Here is a 15864-nt window from a genome sequence, read left to right on the forward strand (position 1 = left end):
GCATGTATGATGACGACGGGATGGGAAATGGATGGGTACACGACCGACATCTCAGCCTTCGTATTCGTAGCAGCCTGGTTCGCAAGGGGTTGAGTAGCAGGATCTGGAGAAAAGTCTTCTGCCCATATATTCATGTTTACCGTTCTGCTGTTCGAGACATGCTGCGGGGTTGGCGGTATGATTATGGAGGGAGCCATGGATGCGAATTTGGTGGAGATCGATAGCTGAATCAGAAACCAGTTTTGTGGTCGTTTGCATCTATTTGCACTTCAGACGAAAGCGATAACCTGCTGTTGTGTGTGGGGATGAAAAACTGTTTGTCACCTTCACCCCAAGGTGGGGCTGAGGTGAGGGGTGTAAACAAACAGATCACCCCTGACGTCATTGCTCAATGCGAATGTGGCGCGTGCTCACGTGACTCGGATTCTTCGCCACCCTTCATTCAAGTGTAGTAAGCCGTCATCACCATACACGACACTGCAAAACAAGGAAACAGCAATTGTTTGCTTTGGAACAAGGCAAGGTATGAAGATGCACAGATTGCTACATGCCCAGTCCATCCCGTGTGGAGTCGACGATCATGATGCACCCAAGAACCATGTCTCGTGATATGGGACGTCTTTTGTGCCGTCCCAATTCCCTCCCTTTGCCCAAGCCGTCCGTTCGTCGATAATCGTTTCGACGATGATGCTGCCATGAATCCCCATCCCTCGCCGTACGCCGGTGGAAGCGATCCGCTTATTTGAGCTTCTTCTTGGGGCGGAGCTGGTTCGTGTGGCCGCACTTCTTCTTGCGGCAGTTGACTGCCCTCGGGGGGAGACGGGCCTGCAAATAAAGGCGTTAGTCATTGCGGATTCCTGATTCCTTGCCAGGCAGTACGAACATAGCACTTGCGGCAGATCATCTTTTCGCAGTTGTACTTGGAGGCAAGAGCCTTCAGCGAGGGCTCGATGATGCCGCCACGGAGACGGAGCACCAGGTGGAGGGTGGACTCCTTCTGGATGTTGTAGTCGGAGAGGGTGCGGCCATCCTCGAGCTGCTTGCCGGCGAAAATGAGACGCTGCTGGTCCGGGGGGATGCCCTCCTTGTCCTGGATCTTGGACTTGACGTTGTCTGTTCCGAGCGTTTGTCAGCCATTGTCCTTCATATCCATTTTTCCTTCGTCCTCCTCTTTAAATGCGCTGCAACGTGAAGCGGTGCTCGAGGGAAGAGATTGTGCGCGTGCCGAAGGGATATTGCGTACCGATGGTGTCCGAAGACTCCACCTCCAGGGTGATGGTCTTGCCCGTCACTGCAATCGCATTAGCATGAGACGTATACAGCGATTCGTCGGCGGTCCGTACGGGTCTTCACGAAGATCTGCATGTTGACGGCGCTGCGGGATCTTCTCGTTGTTCAAGCGGTGGAGGAGTTGAGGCGGCGAACGGGCATTTCCAAGTGCGTGGGGTGCACGGGCCGCGGGAAAATTACGTGAGCAGCGCTTAGCGAGTGTCACGTGTGGGCCTTTTCACACCATCCAACCTTGGAACGTTCCCCTTTCTCTTCAAGCTAACGGCTCGCTTGTCCTCCCTGTCACAAATAACCGCATAGACTATATCTCGTACTGGGCGTCTATGCGACCACTTCATGTGTCCACTGTGCCGGCGAATACAATAAGCCTCGTCTCGCGTACTGACAATCACATTGTTTTTACTCACACTCAGGTGTGCCACGAGTACTCAAAGAAAGAGATATGTGGTCCACGACCAGTTCAAGACGGCGAGGGGTCTTTATTTCCTTCGATCTCTGGTTTCTCCTAACACATCTCCCGTTGTTCATCTATGGACCGAAAACCAGGCGCCTTCACTGTGTGTCATTTCCTTTGTGCTCCCAAGTGCATTGCCTCTTGTGCTTCCTTTCTTTAGTTCCTTTGCTTCCTGGCTTCAGTAATAATATCTTGGACCGCTGTCCCAATAAAATCACTCAAACATGATACTCAGAGCCCTCTCTGCGATAATGACCGCAAGAACACAACGGTACCAGGGAACAGAAAACGAGTAGCTCGTATAGAGGAGACGCTTAAGATAACACGCCGCCTGCTTTAAACTGCCATGGAGGGATCGAAAGCTCAACGAAGCTTGACACGCTATCACAAACCGAGTCCTTCGCCTCAATAACCCATCAGGATACCAATCAAACAATTTCGGAAGGCGAGGTATATACAGACGGAAACACAGTTATGATCGATAAAGGAAGTTCAAGTGAAAGCAAGACAGGGTGCGGGTAAGTCTGATATCGCGTATGCAGGAATGTAACTGATGCGCCGGACGAGTAGAGTTACGACCCGTCGCGTTGAAAGATGTTGTAGCTGCCAAAAATGTTTTGGACCGGGCCATAATCCCACTGTACTGGCGTGCGGTCACACTGTTGGAAGCTCCTGCCTGGCAGATTCTAAAGAGAACAGTGACGGTTCGTGTCCTCGATGTAAGTACTTCAGGCCTTCGGTCAGCGCAACGGCTGCCGCGTCCACATCCCACGCCGCCGAACAGGAACTGCGTCCCCTCTTCCAGGATGTAAAAGGCATCATTCCTTCGACTCATCCCGTGGAGTGGGGCGGGGATTACAACGTAATGCTTCATCCAAGTGCCTACGAGGCCGAAGTCGAAAGAGCCAAGGCGCTCAGCCAGCAGGATTTGATGGCACCCCATCCTTTCCACCACGAGCCTCTCTGGGAAGAGATGCAAGATGCCACCCTGGAGGTGTGGATCATATATCTCCCTGACCACGTCCTCCGGTGGCCGGGACTGGCTCTCTACCTTCGCATGAGCAACTGGGACAATCTTTTCAGTCGCTTTTGCGCGTTAGTGAACCGGGTACGCGGTGCTGGCTTTGATTCTAGGGTACAACCGATCGTGGAACCCCTTCCATGTATGATGAAGGTTGAAGCTGCCATACAAGAGTTTCAGCCCAGGTATACGCTGGCTGAGCACAGGAAATGGGCATCCACCATCTCTCTGGGGTTTGTACAAGAGCATGTATTCCAGAGGCCAAGGGAGCTCGACCAGCTCCAGGCCCAGCATGGTCGACGCAAAATGGCTTGGCTTCAAGAGGTATGTAAACAGATCAAGGTGCCCATGTTCCTGGAGCGACCTTTCACCCGCCGGCTTGCTCAGAGAGGATGGTTTTCGAATGCACTCCCTATAGCAATTCCTCCCTCTCCGTCAAAGCCGGTAATGGAGCGCTCTGAGGCGCGGCACGTTGCTTTTGAGTTCGAAATGTCGGATGCAGACAACGACATTGGCGGTGTCGACCGTTACCACGGCCACAGCATCAACCAACCGCATTACGAGAACATCCAAACGAGCACGATGTACAATACGAATGTGCACACGTCGCAGGACGATATTGGACTCAATCCGACGCATACTACTCATTCTACAGCCGTAAGGCCGTCTTATTGGGCCCAAGCAGCCCAACTACCTCTTGTAGCTCGACCATGCCGTTTTGGCACCAAATGCCACAATCCCGATTGCAAGTTCAATCATGACGTTGGGTCCCCAATGTCAATGGACATTGAGATTTCGAGGACGGATCCACCCCTTAGAATAAACCGACCCTGCCGCTATTCATCTGACTGCAAACGCCCCGATTGCCCCTTCATTCACGATATCGAGCTCATATCTCCCCAGCGGATGGACCTTTCCGGAGGCACTGACAGTGCCACCACGGGCCCGCACAGAGGACGTTCTAGAAGCCCGACGCCAGAACCATCGAAAAGAGTCCAAGACTGTCGTTTTGGATCCAACTGCAGAAACCAGGAAACCTGCCTGTTTTCCCATGGAAGGGCAAACGATCCGAATAGCCAGCGCCAGCGCCAATCTGGTAATCAGCACCAGTCTGGCAACAAACTGCAGCAAGTTTGCAAGTTTAACGAGACGTGCCTCAGGCCGGATTGCAACTTTGCCCACAGCGGTCCGGCCTCAGGCCCTGATACTCAATTACGGGTAGAGCACGCGTGTAAGTTCGGACGAAGATGCACAAACAACAAATGTGAGAAAAGCCACCCTTCCCCTGCGGCACAGACGGGAATAGATATCGGAAATGATGCTGCTAAGCAAAAGCAGGAGCGTGACAATGGAGAGGGAAGCGCTAACGGGCAAAGTGGCAGGATTGGAGATGGAAACAAGGGTGGAAACAGAGGCGGAAACAAAGTTTCAAAGGGACGCTGGAACAAAGATGCTGCTCTCAAAAAGCAGCCCCGCAGACGTGATGGCAGCCGCAGCCGGGGTTCTCAAAAACAGGAACAGGGAAATAAGGATGGCAATGCGCCTAATCAGGCGGTAGGATTCTCTAACATGAACGAGGAGTTATAGTAATTCAGAAAGCCAGCAATACACATAATCGGCGTATAGTACTTAATCTACTTCTTCAACAGGGTCCTTTGGACGACTCAACCAAGCCTCCAAGTTATATACCCCTTCTTGCTCCCCTCCCGCACCGCCTTCCACCCCTATCCCCGCACGCTACTCATCCTCCCTCCCCTCCAACCACGCCCGCAAAGCCTCCAAACTGAAGCTGCGAGGATAGGATGGCGTGCTTCTGGAACCACCACCCGCTGCGCTGCGCCCAGCTACCCTCGCGGCTGCCATCTCCTCTTCCGTCTTCCTCAACTGTTCCTCCTTCTCCCTAACCGCTACCTCCCTCTCCCTCACCCTCTCCTCTCTCTTCCTGATCTCCTCCTCTTTCTCGCTCAACCTCTTCTCCCTCTTCTCCACTTCCCCTTCCCTCCTCTCTACCTCCCTCTCCCTCCCCTCCAACACCCCCTCCCCCTCCCCAACCCTCTCCTCCCACTCCCGCAATTCCTTCTCCCTCCTCGCCACTTCCACAAACATCCTCCCAATATCTACAGGCGACGCGACAATCTCTTTACCATCGTCCTCGTCCTCGTCTTCGCTGTCCGGTATCTCGATGACCTTTGCGAATTTGCGCTTCTTGCGCTGGGGTTGCTGGATCCTGGTGGTTGCGGTGGCGGTGGCGGTGGTGGTAGTGGAGGCTGCTGGAGGGCGTGCGGATTTGCAATTGCGGGATGTAATGGTGATGGTGTTTGTATTGGTTGTGCTGTTGACGGCGGCGACGCGGGCGGAGCGACGGAGGCTGGAGCTCATTGTCAGCGGCGGTGGTGGTGATGGTGGTGGTGATGGTGGTGGTGATGGTGGTGGTGAGGTAGAGAGGGTGGTGAATGAGGGCGTGCGTGTAGCGGCTGTGGTGGAGGAAGCTTAGCCGTATGCTGGCCAGCGAGCAAACAAACAAGAAGATGCGGTGGAGGCGGTAGGATGATATGTGAGGTTGGAATAGAAGAAAAAAGGAGAGAGAGAAAGGTTTATGATCTTGTGCATCTATGGATTGAAGTTACGCCAGGAACGGGGAACAATAGGACGCGTGGTGGAAAGACAATAGGATAATAGAAACGGAGGACAATAGAGCTGTACGTCTGGACATCGATAATGACATGAAAATCGCAATGGCTGCTGGTGTCTGTTGAGAAGCGTTTCTAAAGTTCGTTCGTCAACCACAATAGTAGCGGATAGTAGGGCACAAAACAGTGGCAGAGTATGTGACGAAAGCGCATGTTATTGGCACCCCACGACAAAACAGGCGTTCGCCAACAGGTTAGGATGACAATAGAAACTGAAAGTACCGTCATTGCGGAAGTACTGGTAATGTCAAATAAACTTTGATACGTGTTTTGACGCTGAGAAAGTTTATAAAAACTCTATAATCATATCAGGAACACACTGACATTACGAGCTGCCCAGAATCCGCTTGTACGCCTCCTCCACCTCCCTCGCCATCTCCAGCAAGGCCACTATAACGACTTGATGCGTGACGTTCGGCAAGCGATCTCTATGCAACCCTATCCACTCCAGCGGCGGCGTCGCCTCGCCCATGTCACGGAGCTGCGGTGTCTCGATGATAGGCGGTTCAAGCGCATGGTATGTGTACCGTGATTGGGGCACCTTGATTTCGGCTGTGATTTTCCCTTGCGGCTTGGACGGGTCCGATGGTGTTACTGTTTCTTTGTCCTTATCTGTCCCCTTCTCTGCTGATTTGTCCTTGGAACCAAAAGGAGACTTGAGGAAGGAAGCCGTTGATGACGGTGTTGAGGGTGTTTCCTGAGACGAAGTGATCTTGATGTTCGACTCAGGCAACGGCTTTCCCAGTCGTGACGCGAGAGTCCGTGAGTGGTTACTCCACATACCTTTGATGTAGGATATGCGCGAGTAATTCCAGCCCACATCGACCTTGCCCTCTAGATTCGATTGGAATATGTAATCAATGGCGTTACTATCAGGGGCCTGCCATGTGTGCATATTGGCAACAACCTTGGGAACACGCACGATGATTCCTCCACGAGCAGATCTGGCCCTGTCAAGCACGTCCTCAATCGTCAGGTCCGATGCTGGCGTGGTCTGTTTCGGTGTTGGGATACCGGCGAGAGCAACGCTGAGCTTTCCAAGCGTCAGTCCGAGACCAGAACGGATCTTGCCTTCCTCGAACGCGGCCGCAAACCTCGCTTGTACATCTCCGGCCTCGATGGACAACATCTGATTATCCACGAAGTTGGACGGAAAGACGCCAAAATTGATCGAGCGCAATGTAACTACAGCATCCGTATGCAGAAATATTGGAGCTTTGAATTCGTTCTCCTCTTTTTTACGCGCAATCATTCCCTGCGATGGAGAGCGATCAAGTGGACCGGGTATCGACGAACTGCGACGTAGATATTTCTCAATCTCCTTAAGAGATTGCGCGTATGCCTGCTGGTTCTCCTGGACAAGGCGTTGAATGGCTTGATAGAGTGCCAAACCCTGGGCCGCGCTCGTTGCAGTGCAGCATACAAAAATCTTGTCACCATCTAAGATATTAACCAGTCGATCCGAGCCCGTCTTCTTCGGATCACGGACATTGTACATGAGGAAGTTGAAGTTTGCAATATCCGCGGTCGCAAAGGTTTGGTAGTCGAAGCTAGATTTGACGCGAAACTGGTTGAATCCAAGTGAAGCCTGGACAAGTGGCGCTAGTCGAACACCCGCACTGGAGGGCCAGCTTATGAAAGTGCGGACCCTGACACCATGCAGTTCAGCGAAACCACTGGTACGACCCGTGCTTTCAAGCGCAATCTTCTCCGCCCCAATGCACATGTTTTGCTCCCAGTTGGTGCTTTTCCTCGACGACGCCCACAGGCTATGGATGTGTAGCGAGGATTTTCCAATAGCTTGGCCAAGGTCAAGGTCGATCCGGACATCGGAAAGAGTGACATTTGCATTCCAAGGAAACGCTGTAGCTGCGGTAGCCTGTTCATAGCGCTGGATGAGGTATTCCGGATGGTTGGCCCTGACGTCCTCTGTGGGAGGCTTCGACGCCTGTCGCATCTCTGGGGGCAGCCAAATTTCCCGGAATAAAAGGAAGTCCTGCAATTGACGGGCATTAATCCGGACACGGGTTGGATCGAACTTGAGAATGGCAGATATGCCACCAGTGCCGCTCAGGTGCTTGCTATTCATCAAAGAAAGTACTACCGCGTCGACCTCAAAACCAAAAGTGGACTCTCGGGAATACACATGTTGAACCTTTGTCACCAGTTTCTCGAAGACGGCGGAAGCGGCGAAAAAATGACCGTGTTCTTCAGACTTGACATTGTTGACCGTGATATAAATGTCGTCTAGCTTGGCATTGGCAACAACTCTGGCGATGGGTTGACAACTCAGACTGAACTCCTGTTTGCAAATTCTCAAACCGAGATTGAGACGAGTCCTACCCAGAATTGCACTGGGGTCAGCAGTGATGAGGTTCTCCTCACTAGGGAGCTTTGCTAGCGGCTTGGGTGCATTGTCGAATCCGTTGTCCGTAGCAGACGGCTGGTCAGGTTTGTCACGCACGACTCCTTTGATGCTATCCGCAATATCGATCAACAACGGGACAACCGTAGGGTATAACGTGTTACTTGATCCATCGATCCTGAGCTCTCCGTTCATCGAGGGGTCATGGCCATCGTCTTTGTATTCAACCTTCAATGCTATACCTGGTGCCTTTAGCACCATGCTGCTCTTGGACTCATCGCCGATAAATTGGCTATATCTTCCCTTTTGCTGTGCTTTGGTGGGCCTTTGGCCAGCGGATTGTTCGGGATCTCTAGCGGTTATGTGAACCACAGCACCTGCGAAGTTGGCGCCGACAAGGATCGAAGCGAACCTCTTATTGCCAAATGGATTCTTCCGTTGTGCGCCAGTGGTGGTCGGAGTCATGCTCCAGGTGGCGGAGGCTGCATGGAATTTCCTTCCTGCCAGGGCAATCGAGCGTTCAATGATATTTGCGGGAAGGATGAAGCGAGAGTTCAAGCACAAGTCAAGAGACTTGCCAGCGGCCTGGAAAGCTACATTTCGTCCATCGTTGGTCGAAGAGTACCTGACATAGAATACCACCTCGGGAAGGAGAGCTGAGTTGAGAGATCTCGTGTCCTTTGGAGCCGATATAGGAACCATTTGGAGGCGCATATCTTCAATCATCAGGCGTGCGACTTCAGCTTTCCTAGTGTGAAACCTGATGGTTCGGAAAGATAGAACGAGATCTTCGACCTCGGTATGAGCATACGGAGGGATGGAAGTTCCAACGATCCAGCTAACCTGGATCTTGGAGAGTTCGATATCATATGTTGACGTGAAGAATCCACCGGAGCTGACACTTTCTTGATCAAGAGGTGGCTCGGTCGTATCCTGTCTATGAGAGATTCGGCCGGTGCTATGGCGCAGTCTCCTCAATATTTTCCTCTCTTTCGACAAGTCTAGATCTTTAATCTTGTCTTGCAGGTGGTTCACGACATCTACAACCGCTGATGCCGTATCCGCAAACATGTTTACCTCCATCCCTGAGCTGCGCACTCTAATCACCCGCTGACGGCCACTTGACTCCTCTTGCGTTGTCGCATGCAAGCTTGCGCCGAAAGCAAGGTCACCACAGCGCCTGATAGTCTCCGCGTCAGACAAGGTGAGCGCAACAGTCAGTTCCCCCAGGTGTGCAACTGACTCCGGGAGATCCAAACGGGACTGGTCAGGACTGATATTTGTTGCCTTCAACAGGATGGAGGCCAATTCGATGGATAGGCTCGCAGTGGCAGAGCTGGGTAGTCTCCCGGGTGCGTTGGCAACAATAACTAAGCCAGAAAGTGTCATACCAACGTCGAAAAGTAAGTCGGGTGATGACTGGCTGTCTTCTGCAACAGCCAGGGGTGCATTCTTCGGGAATACCTCCGCGACGTGCGTCTGCAAAATGCCGATATCTTCTTTGATCGCGGTGAGGAAATTGGAAAACTCCGGTTTATTCAATGTTGCGACGATAGCTTGTATTTCGGATCCCTGAAGGTGAATGGTCTCAACAATTCCTGATGCAGATATTCTTGTCTCGGTCGGGGTAAGCTTTGCTATCAATCGGCCATTGAAAGGAGGCAATTCTAGTGAACTGATCACGCTGGGACTCTCCGGCGAAGTTGATACCATTTCGTGCCTATGCGCTGCCAGATCATAATCCACTTTAAGCATCTTTTCCTGGCCGAGCGCAGGAACTACTGATATTCGGCCGGATGAACCAGTTATTTTCCATGCCAATGACTGAAGTAGGGCCAATTCGACGGTATAGGCATCCATGAAAAGAGCTAGTGTAATCTCAGGTAGCTGCTCCTCGAGTCTCCCCGCTGCCGTGACAACGGATTCTCCAGGCTCTTGCTCGACAGAGCTCTTGAGTGCAGTAGTCTGCTTGTGAAGGTAAGCAACTTCATCCCGAAGGACAAGATCTATGACTTCGATTGTGCCAAGTATGTCCTCCTTGACCCGCATTTTGATCGTACGACTAGTTCCAGCGAGCTTTATGTTTCCGGGAATTGGCTTGCCGTGCCCAAATTCGGAGAGAGCGACATATAAACTCGGACGGTCATATTGAGATACCACAAGAGGGCGGGTTCGAGCCCCTAGCTGCATGACGGCCTGTTCCAGGTGGATGAGTGCAGTAAACACTTCGTCAGCTTTATGCGGGGGTCTTATAGAGTTGGCAACCGAAAATCGTAGTCCTTCCCCCTCGGCGCTGGCTCGGAGGTTTATGGTGTCTAAGCACACTTCAGCCCTGTCTGAAACATAGACAAACTGAACTTCATGTTCTTCGCTAGGTGTGCTCGCGGGAATCGAAGTGTGCTGCGGCGGTCCGCGCTGTCCCAGTGCATTGTGCTGAAACTTGGTGATCAGTATCTCGATAAGTTCACATAATTCCCAACGCAAGCGAATCGATGTCTCCTCGGTACCGAGCTGCACTGTTGTAGACTTCTTGGTGATTTGGCTGGGAAGTAGCATGAGTCCAGTGGGCTGAGAGGGGGGGATTGCCGCAATGTTCAGGGTCAATATCCGCAAAGACGCCTCACTCTGAGTTGGCCCCGGATCAATGACCATACTCAGCGAATGTGCGCGAACGTCCAACCGCACCGGTACAGAAGGGCGAACAGGTCCTTGCTCGGAAGGCAAGTCGAAGAGAACTTTCATTGCGAGGCTAGATTTCGCGTGGCCAAGTTCCCATGTGCGCCACTGGTCCCACCTTGCTATTGTCATCTCCTTGACTCCCGTCGGACAGGCGATGGACCTTTGAGCACAGTCTTCGGTTAGTTTGTGTTGTTCCGCAATGGATAAACTACGCCAGATATGTCGAAGGCGGGATATGATCTTCCAAGAATCATGGTTACGGAGATGGTCTCGGTCTGTCCGCAGAGCGAAAGATGCTTTCGTCATAAAGGTTGGTTCTCCGAACCGACTCTGGACATCTGAGAGAAACCAAGCAAGATATTGTAGGCGCAATTGATGTGCGTCCTTCACCTGGTTGAAACATGTGACCAATTCGTCGCCCAAGATCGCAGTGCGGAGAATAAGGTCGGTCAAATAAGAGATTTGCTTGCTTGCAGTGGCCGCTCGCAGAGTTCTGAACGAAATATGCATCGAGGCTTCCTTCTTTCTTAACGCCCAGAAAAGGATGTCCTTGAGCTCAGCTTGAATTGCTACATCCTCGTGAGCATCTGGCCGCTTTCGTTCAGTGATTGAGAACCCTAGCGAATCAAGCACTGTGTGAAGGGCTACTGTATTTTCTAACGCCTGATGGGCGGTTGACTTCTTGACGCGAGCAGCAAGATTTAGTCGATTAAGAATAATATCGTACTGATCTTTACCAGATGCCTGGGACGATTCTTCCGCGTATTCGTTTAGGAAGCGGAAGTGGGCAAAGGGAACACGCACACAAATATCAACTGACTTCCCCTTGCCTTCGCGGAGTTTTGCACTCTCCAGGACTTTGTCCATAACGCAAACATGAAATTCGTCCAACAAGTCTTCTGGAGCCTTCGGCAGGATCACCGAAAGCAAATTTGACATGCAGCGGACAGCGTCAGGACTGCAAAACCCTCGTACGCCCGGTTCCGCAGTGATAATGAGGGTGATATGGTCAAAGTCCTCGTCCAGGTGACTTGTAGAAATGTCGTTGAAATAGGCAGTCTCATCGTCGGCGATAGACAGGTCAGCACGCACTTCGGGGATGTGCGGCACCTCTGTCAGGTCGGTTTCAATGTGTGCTAGCGGAAAGTGAGGTGTGGCGAGAGGACTTGACCATGCTAACGATGTAGGAGGTGAGTTTTCTTTCTTGATGCCCTCATCTGGGGTAAAGCGCTTGGCCATCAATGGGTCTCCGGCTCGAGAATGACGGCCGTCCAGCGCAGTGTGCCGGCCCGAAAGCTTAACCTGATGATCTTTCCTGCCCCTGTACGAGGATTTGATGCTACGTGCGAGAGAACTTGTCGACGTCGATCGAAGAGGCACCCTGCCCAGTTGTGGCACTGTGGTCGACACGGGTTCGAAGTGGTAATCTGACGACACGGTGGAGCCGCGCTCGCTAGGTCGGTATAGGAAGACAGGATGTGGAAGATCGGGAAATTGCATAGCTGGCGCCCTTATGTCTTTCTCCCCATTACGGTTGTGATCATCCGCAGATTGATCTATGAACAGAAAAGGGGTGCGGTGAGTCCTCTGATCCTGTCGACGCATGTGAGTTTGCTGCCTGCTCCGGTCTTTCGAGAAGTCCAGTTTTCGTCTAAGCATATCAATTGTGAGGTTCGTCTGCAGAAAAGCATGTGTTTGTACGGCCTGCTTCTCGGAAGCTTGTGTCCTGTGGCGAAAGGCGGATTTCGCATCAACCATAGCAAGTGACAGATCAGGGATCGAGACATTCACGCGCTGTGAGAACCTCGTCCCAGCCCAATCATTGAAGTCAATAGTCAGCGGGCCAGCAGTGAGTAGCATGGCTTCGGTGGCGATATGGAACCATAGCCGGAACTCCCGCGTCTTCAGCCGAAGAAATGTTGAATCGTGGATGACGATGGGATCGGCAGTAGCTAAAGAGTTCTCCGGATCGTCAAACGTGAATGCGAAAGAGCGTGCTGCGCCAACGGCTGTTTCAATAAACTTTGGTGTACATTCCCCAGAAACTGTGCCCACGTCAAAATCCCAGTTACACACGTATGTCGGTTCAGCTGGGGGCAGCCCGAATAGTCGATGGCCATATATCTCCAAGGAGTCAATGAACATCTCCGTCTGACCGGTGGCAATTTTGGTTCCTTGCTCTGGATCTGCGATAGAGGTTGCTACAGAGAGGCTGACTGGACTAAAATTGACCATGAGGTCCATATAGTAGTTAGTAAAACGAAGGTCCGCCGAAGCGTACGGGATATCCACACGGATGCAATTATCAGAAGAGTACAGGTTGGACGGTAATGAGACCATTCCTTGTTCTGCTGAAATGCATAGGATCACATCGAGGTCATTCGACGATTTGGAAGGGTGCCCACTCTGGGCCGTCATCTCAGTTGCGACAGGGTGGTTCGAAAGCCCCTGGAATTCGTCCAGAGTCTTGAAATGCAAATCCTCCCCGAAATAGTTGTCTTTCAACTTGAGGAAGTGATGAACGAGCCAGCCGTAAAGATCCAATATAAGACCGCTGCCCTGTATGTCCATAAACAGTCGATCCGTACTTTCGGGCGATGTGTCAGTCATATATGTATGACTGCCTTTCAAGACCAAGTCGCCGACACTAGCAACATTTGTGGACTTGATGAAGGACTTCAGAGTGTTTCTCGGCGGCATGCACAACTCAAGTCCCAAGGCACGACCGCGTAAATCGAATGTAATCTCATTCTGGAGAGGCCTGAATCGATCTAAGGGTATCACCACGTCTCCGTGTAAATTCCGGCCGTACAGTATGATGAAATTATTATCATCCAGGTCGGCGGGATTGTTGATTATGTTGGAGTCATTCGTATTGAGGTACAGCTTGAAGTTATCGAAGTTAACCTTCAGGAGGTACTGGAATGGCACAAATGTGAAGTAGTCGGGACCGGCCCCGGAACCCCAATCTGTGACTAGGTCTGTGAGAAGAAATAGATGATCCCTGAGAAGAAAGAGTTCCAAGTCTTGACAAGATATGCTGAAGACCCATTTGCGCAGACTGTTCCAGCCCAGAGGATTCGAAAGGTCACAGTCCAGGGAAACATGTCCGGAGCGCCACAGCAAGCCGTGGTTCACGCTAGACGACACTTCGGTGCTGATAACATCAATGTCTAGCTTGTTGTGGTAGCCGGTCTTTGACGGAACCATATCCATGATATAGTTTAGCGAAGTGTTTCCCGCAACTTTGACATCAATCCAGCCAAAAGGGCGGCCACCGCCAGGGGCATTATCTCTATGCTTCGTTCGTTTACGAGACTTGGGTTTCCCTGTCAGCTTGTTGGCTGGTTGCTTGTCCCGGGCCGGTGTGGGCTTTGCCTTGCCCTTCCACTTCCAGTCTTTCGAAAATTCACGGATAGGAATGCGGACAACGGTGTCATCCTCAATGGTGATATGTATCTTGAAGATAGTCAAAACTCGTGCGTTACCAGCGACCAGGGCCGAGGCAGGCTCGGCGTCGACATGCAGGCCGGGAAAATACATAGCCTGTAAAGCTGCTCGGTGGCGATCCGCCCATGGACCGTAGTTGATGGTACCTCCGTGCAATTGTATATCCATACCATAGGCAGGGGGAATACTCCCATTGATATCGTCGGGGTATGCTGGATCGACATGGGAACTGTTCTCCATTTCGCCGGGAACAAGGCCAGGAACGTCCCAGTGGAAACTTAAATCGATTCGTGGACTATCCAGAAGGACTGACGCGCTCGCATATTGCACTTCAAGCCACTCGGTGTGGCCACCATTCCCTTGGTCAGCTAAGTAACGCGTGAGGCCTCTCCAGTTCTCTTCCCCTGGCAGCTTGAACTGAGCTTCGTGATACTTTTTCCTCTTCCTTGTCTTGGAGTCGATATCCGTACGAACCGAGTCCGACGACTTCGAGAACAGGGAGGAGAGGGCAATGCTGGTACGCCAAGGCTTTCTCTTCCTCTTATTCTGTTTCTCACTGTCCTCTTGACCCTGCCCAATGGGCGCTTCGGCACTTTCATGCTTGATTTGGGCCGCAAAATCGAGCTGCGAAGACTTGTGATCTGGATTCGGCACCATGCGAACAACAGGATGCGTGAAACTGAAATTGAAAATCTGTCGATACATGTCCAACGGCCCGCTTTTGCCGGCATCAAATTCCCCGCTAGCTTTATCGAAATGAGCTGTAATGACAGCATCCGTGTGCTCATTTCCAACGACTACAGCACCCTTATTGCACTCAACGCTGATTGGAAGTAGGCGTAGAAAGCACGGTAAAGCGTCTTGACTGGTGCTTTGCCCGGCCGACGGTTCGGTGAGGGTTGGCTGGACCTTATTCCCGTTCAGGTCATCAAATCTCTCCGACAAACTGTTGGAAGGGCATTGCTGGCCAGGCATGGGAGCCTTTGAACCCTGACTTTGGGCTGCGTTTGCCTTACGCTGGAGGGCCTCGACAATCACATCGTACGCAGGGCTGCGATTGTACATGAACGCCTCGAGACCTGAGATCTTGACAGTAACACGACATGACAGCCTCTTCTGGCTTTGGCTTCCCCCTCTTTCCGCTTGATCATCCGTTCGCCCGCTGATATCGGAGGAGGTACTGCGCGTATCGGGAGTCTTGGGACCGGTACCGCGGCCGGGCGGGGCTTCTGTCGAATATACTTCGGCATCTCTGACTCTGCGTAGCCAGTATTGCCAGGTGACATGACCTCCATGAACTAGAATCGTCTGATTGTGGCCATGATATCGTATGTCTTTGAAGAACAACCGCCCACCGAGCAGTGATATTTGGAGAGCCTGGATGTCGATGTAGGCATGAAACTTGTGCCAAGTGTATGCGCGGATACCATAGGAAACAAGAGTGGCGAAAAGACGATTGAAGTAGAACAGAAAGAACACGGCCCTGGCCATGTTAGCAAGGGAACTATGAGTGCATGGTAGCATTGGACTCACAAGATGCAGCACACTAGCATTTCAACGAGAAATACCCTGTGACGGGTCAGTCGTGCAAGAGAATACCAGACGCGAAGGAACCGACCAGTTGAATCCAGCCCGTGGATCGAGCGGCTCTCCTATGATTGGGTTCGCCATTGTTGATTTCAGTTGCCAATGCCCGAGACTGGGAGGTGAACTCGAAGAGAGTATTTCAGGTACCAGATTGCATGATGGCGGCGGCCTTGGACCGCGAATTGTCCCACCGACGCCTCATTTGACTGAGGGGAAAGAGGAGTCCTCCCGGGTAGTGAGGATGCCCATCCAAAAGCCTCGAGTGGTGGGATGGAGGAGAAGGGTGCTTTTGTTGCGGTCCTTGTCAAGCTGCTATCCAAACGAAGCG

At 52.0% G+C, this 15864-nt stretch overlaps 4 protein-coding genes across 4 annotated transcripts; 1 reads left to right on the forward strand and 3 right to left on the reverse strand.

Moving 5' to 3' along the window:
- Positions 1-578: 578 nt before the first annotated feature.
- On the reverse strand, positions 579-1365 carry EI97DRAFT_439659 (ubiquitin-domain-containing protein; the record flags this gene model as incomplete). The annotated part of the gene is made up of 4 exons (XM_033799570.1): positions 579-825; positions 921-1113; positions 1244-1291; positions 1344-1365. The coding sequence occupies 4 exons, from the start codon at positions 1363-1365 to the stop codon at positions 579-581; spliced, it is 510 nt and encodes a 169-aa protein (XP_033656823.1).
- Positions 1366-2095: 730 nt separating this feature from the next.
- EI97DRAFT_171580 (uncharacterized protein) lies at positions 2096-4412 on the forward strand. The gene is made up of 2 exons (XM_033793420.1): positions 2096-2262; positions 2315-4412. The coding sequence occupies exons 1-2, from the start codon at positions 2219-2221 to the stop codon at positions 4350-4352; spliced, it is 2082 nt and encodes a 693-aa protein (XP_033656824.1). The 5' UTR covers positions 2096-2218; the 3' UTR covers positions 4353-4412.
- Positions 4413-4441: 29 nt separating this feature from the next.
- On the reverse strand, positions 4442-5348 carry EI97DRAFT_171617 (uncharacterized protein). Its single transcript, XM_033793422.1, has 2 exons — positions 4860-5348; positions 4442-4775 (listed from the first exon to the last, which is right to left on the reverse strand). Exons 1-2 carry the CDS (start codon positions 5142-5144, stop codon positions 4503-4505), a joined length of 558 nt encoding a protein of 185 aa, XP_033656825.1. The 5' UTR covers positions 5145-5348; the 3' UTR covers positions 4442-4502.
- Positions 5349-5472: 124 nt separating this feature from the next.
- EI97DRAFT_171603 (uncharacterized protein) lies at positions 5473-15554 on the reverse strand. Its single transcript, XM_033793421.1, has 2 exons — positions 15483-15554; positions 5473-15432 (listed from the first exon to the last, which is right to left on the reverse strand). Exons 1-2 carry the CDS (start codon positions 15500-15502, stop codon positions 5781-5783), a joined length of 9672 nt encoding a protein of 3223 aa, XP_033656826.1. The 5' UTR covers positions 15503-15554; the 3' UTR covers positions 5473-5780.
- Between the last annotated feature and the right edge of the window lie 310 nt (positions 15555-15864).

The sequence above is a fragment of the Westerdykella ornata genome (genome assembly GCF_010094085.1).
Source record: "Westerdykella ornata strain CBS 379.55 unplaced genomic scaffold EI97scaffold_3, whole genome shotgun sequence".
In the NCBI taxonomy this organism is placed as follows: Eukaryota; Fungi; Ascomycota; class Dothideomycetes; order Pleosporales; family Sporormiaceae; genus Westerdykella; species Westerdykella ornata.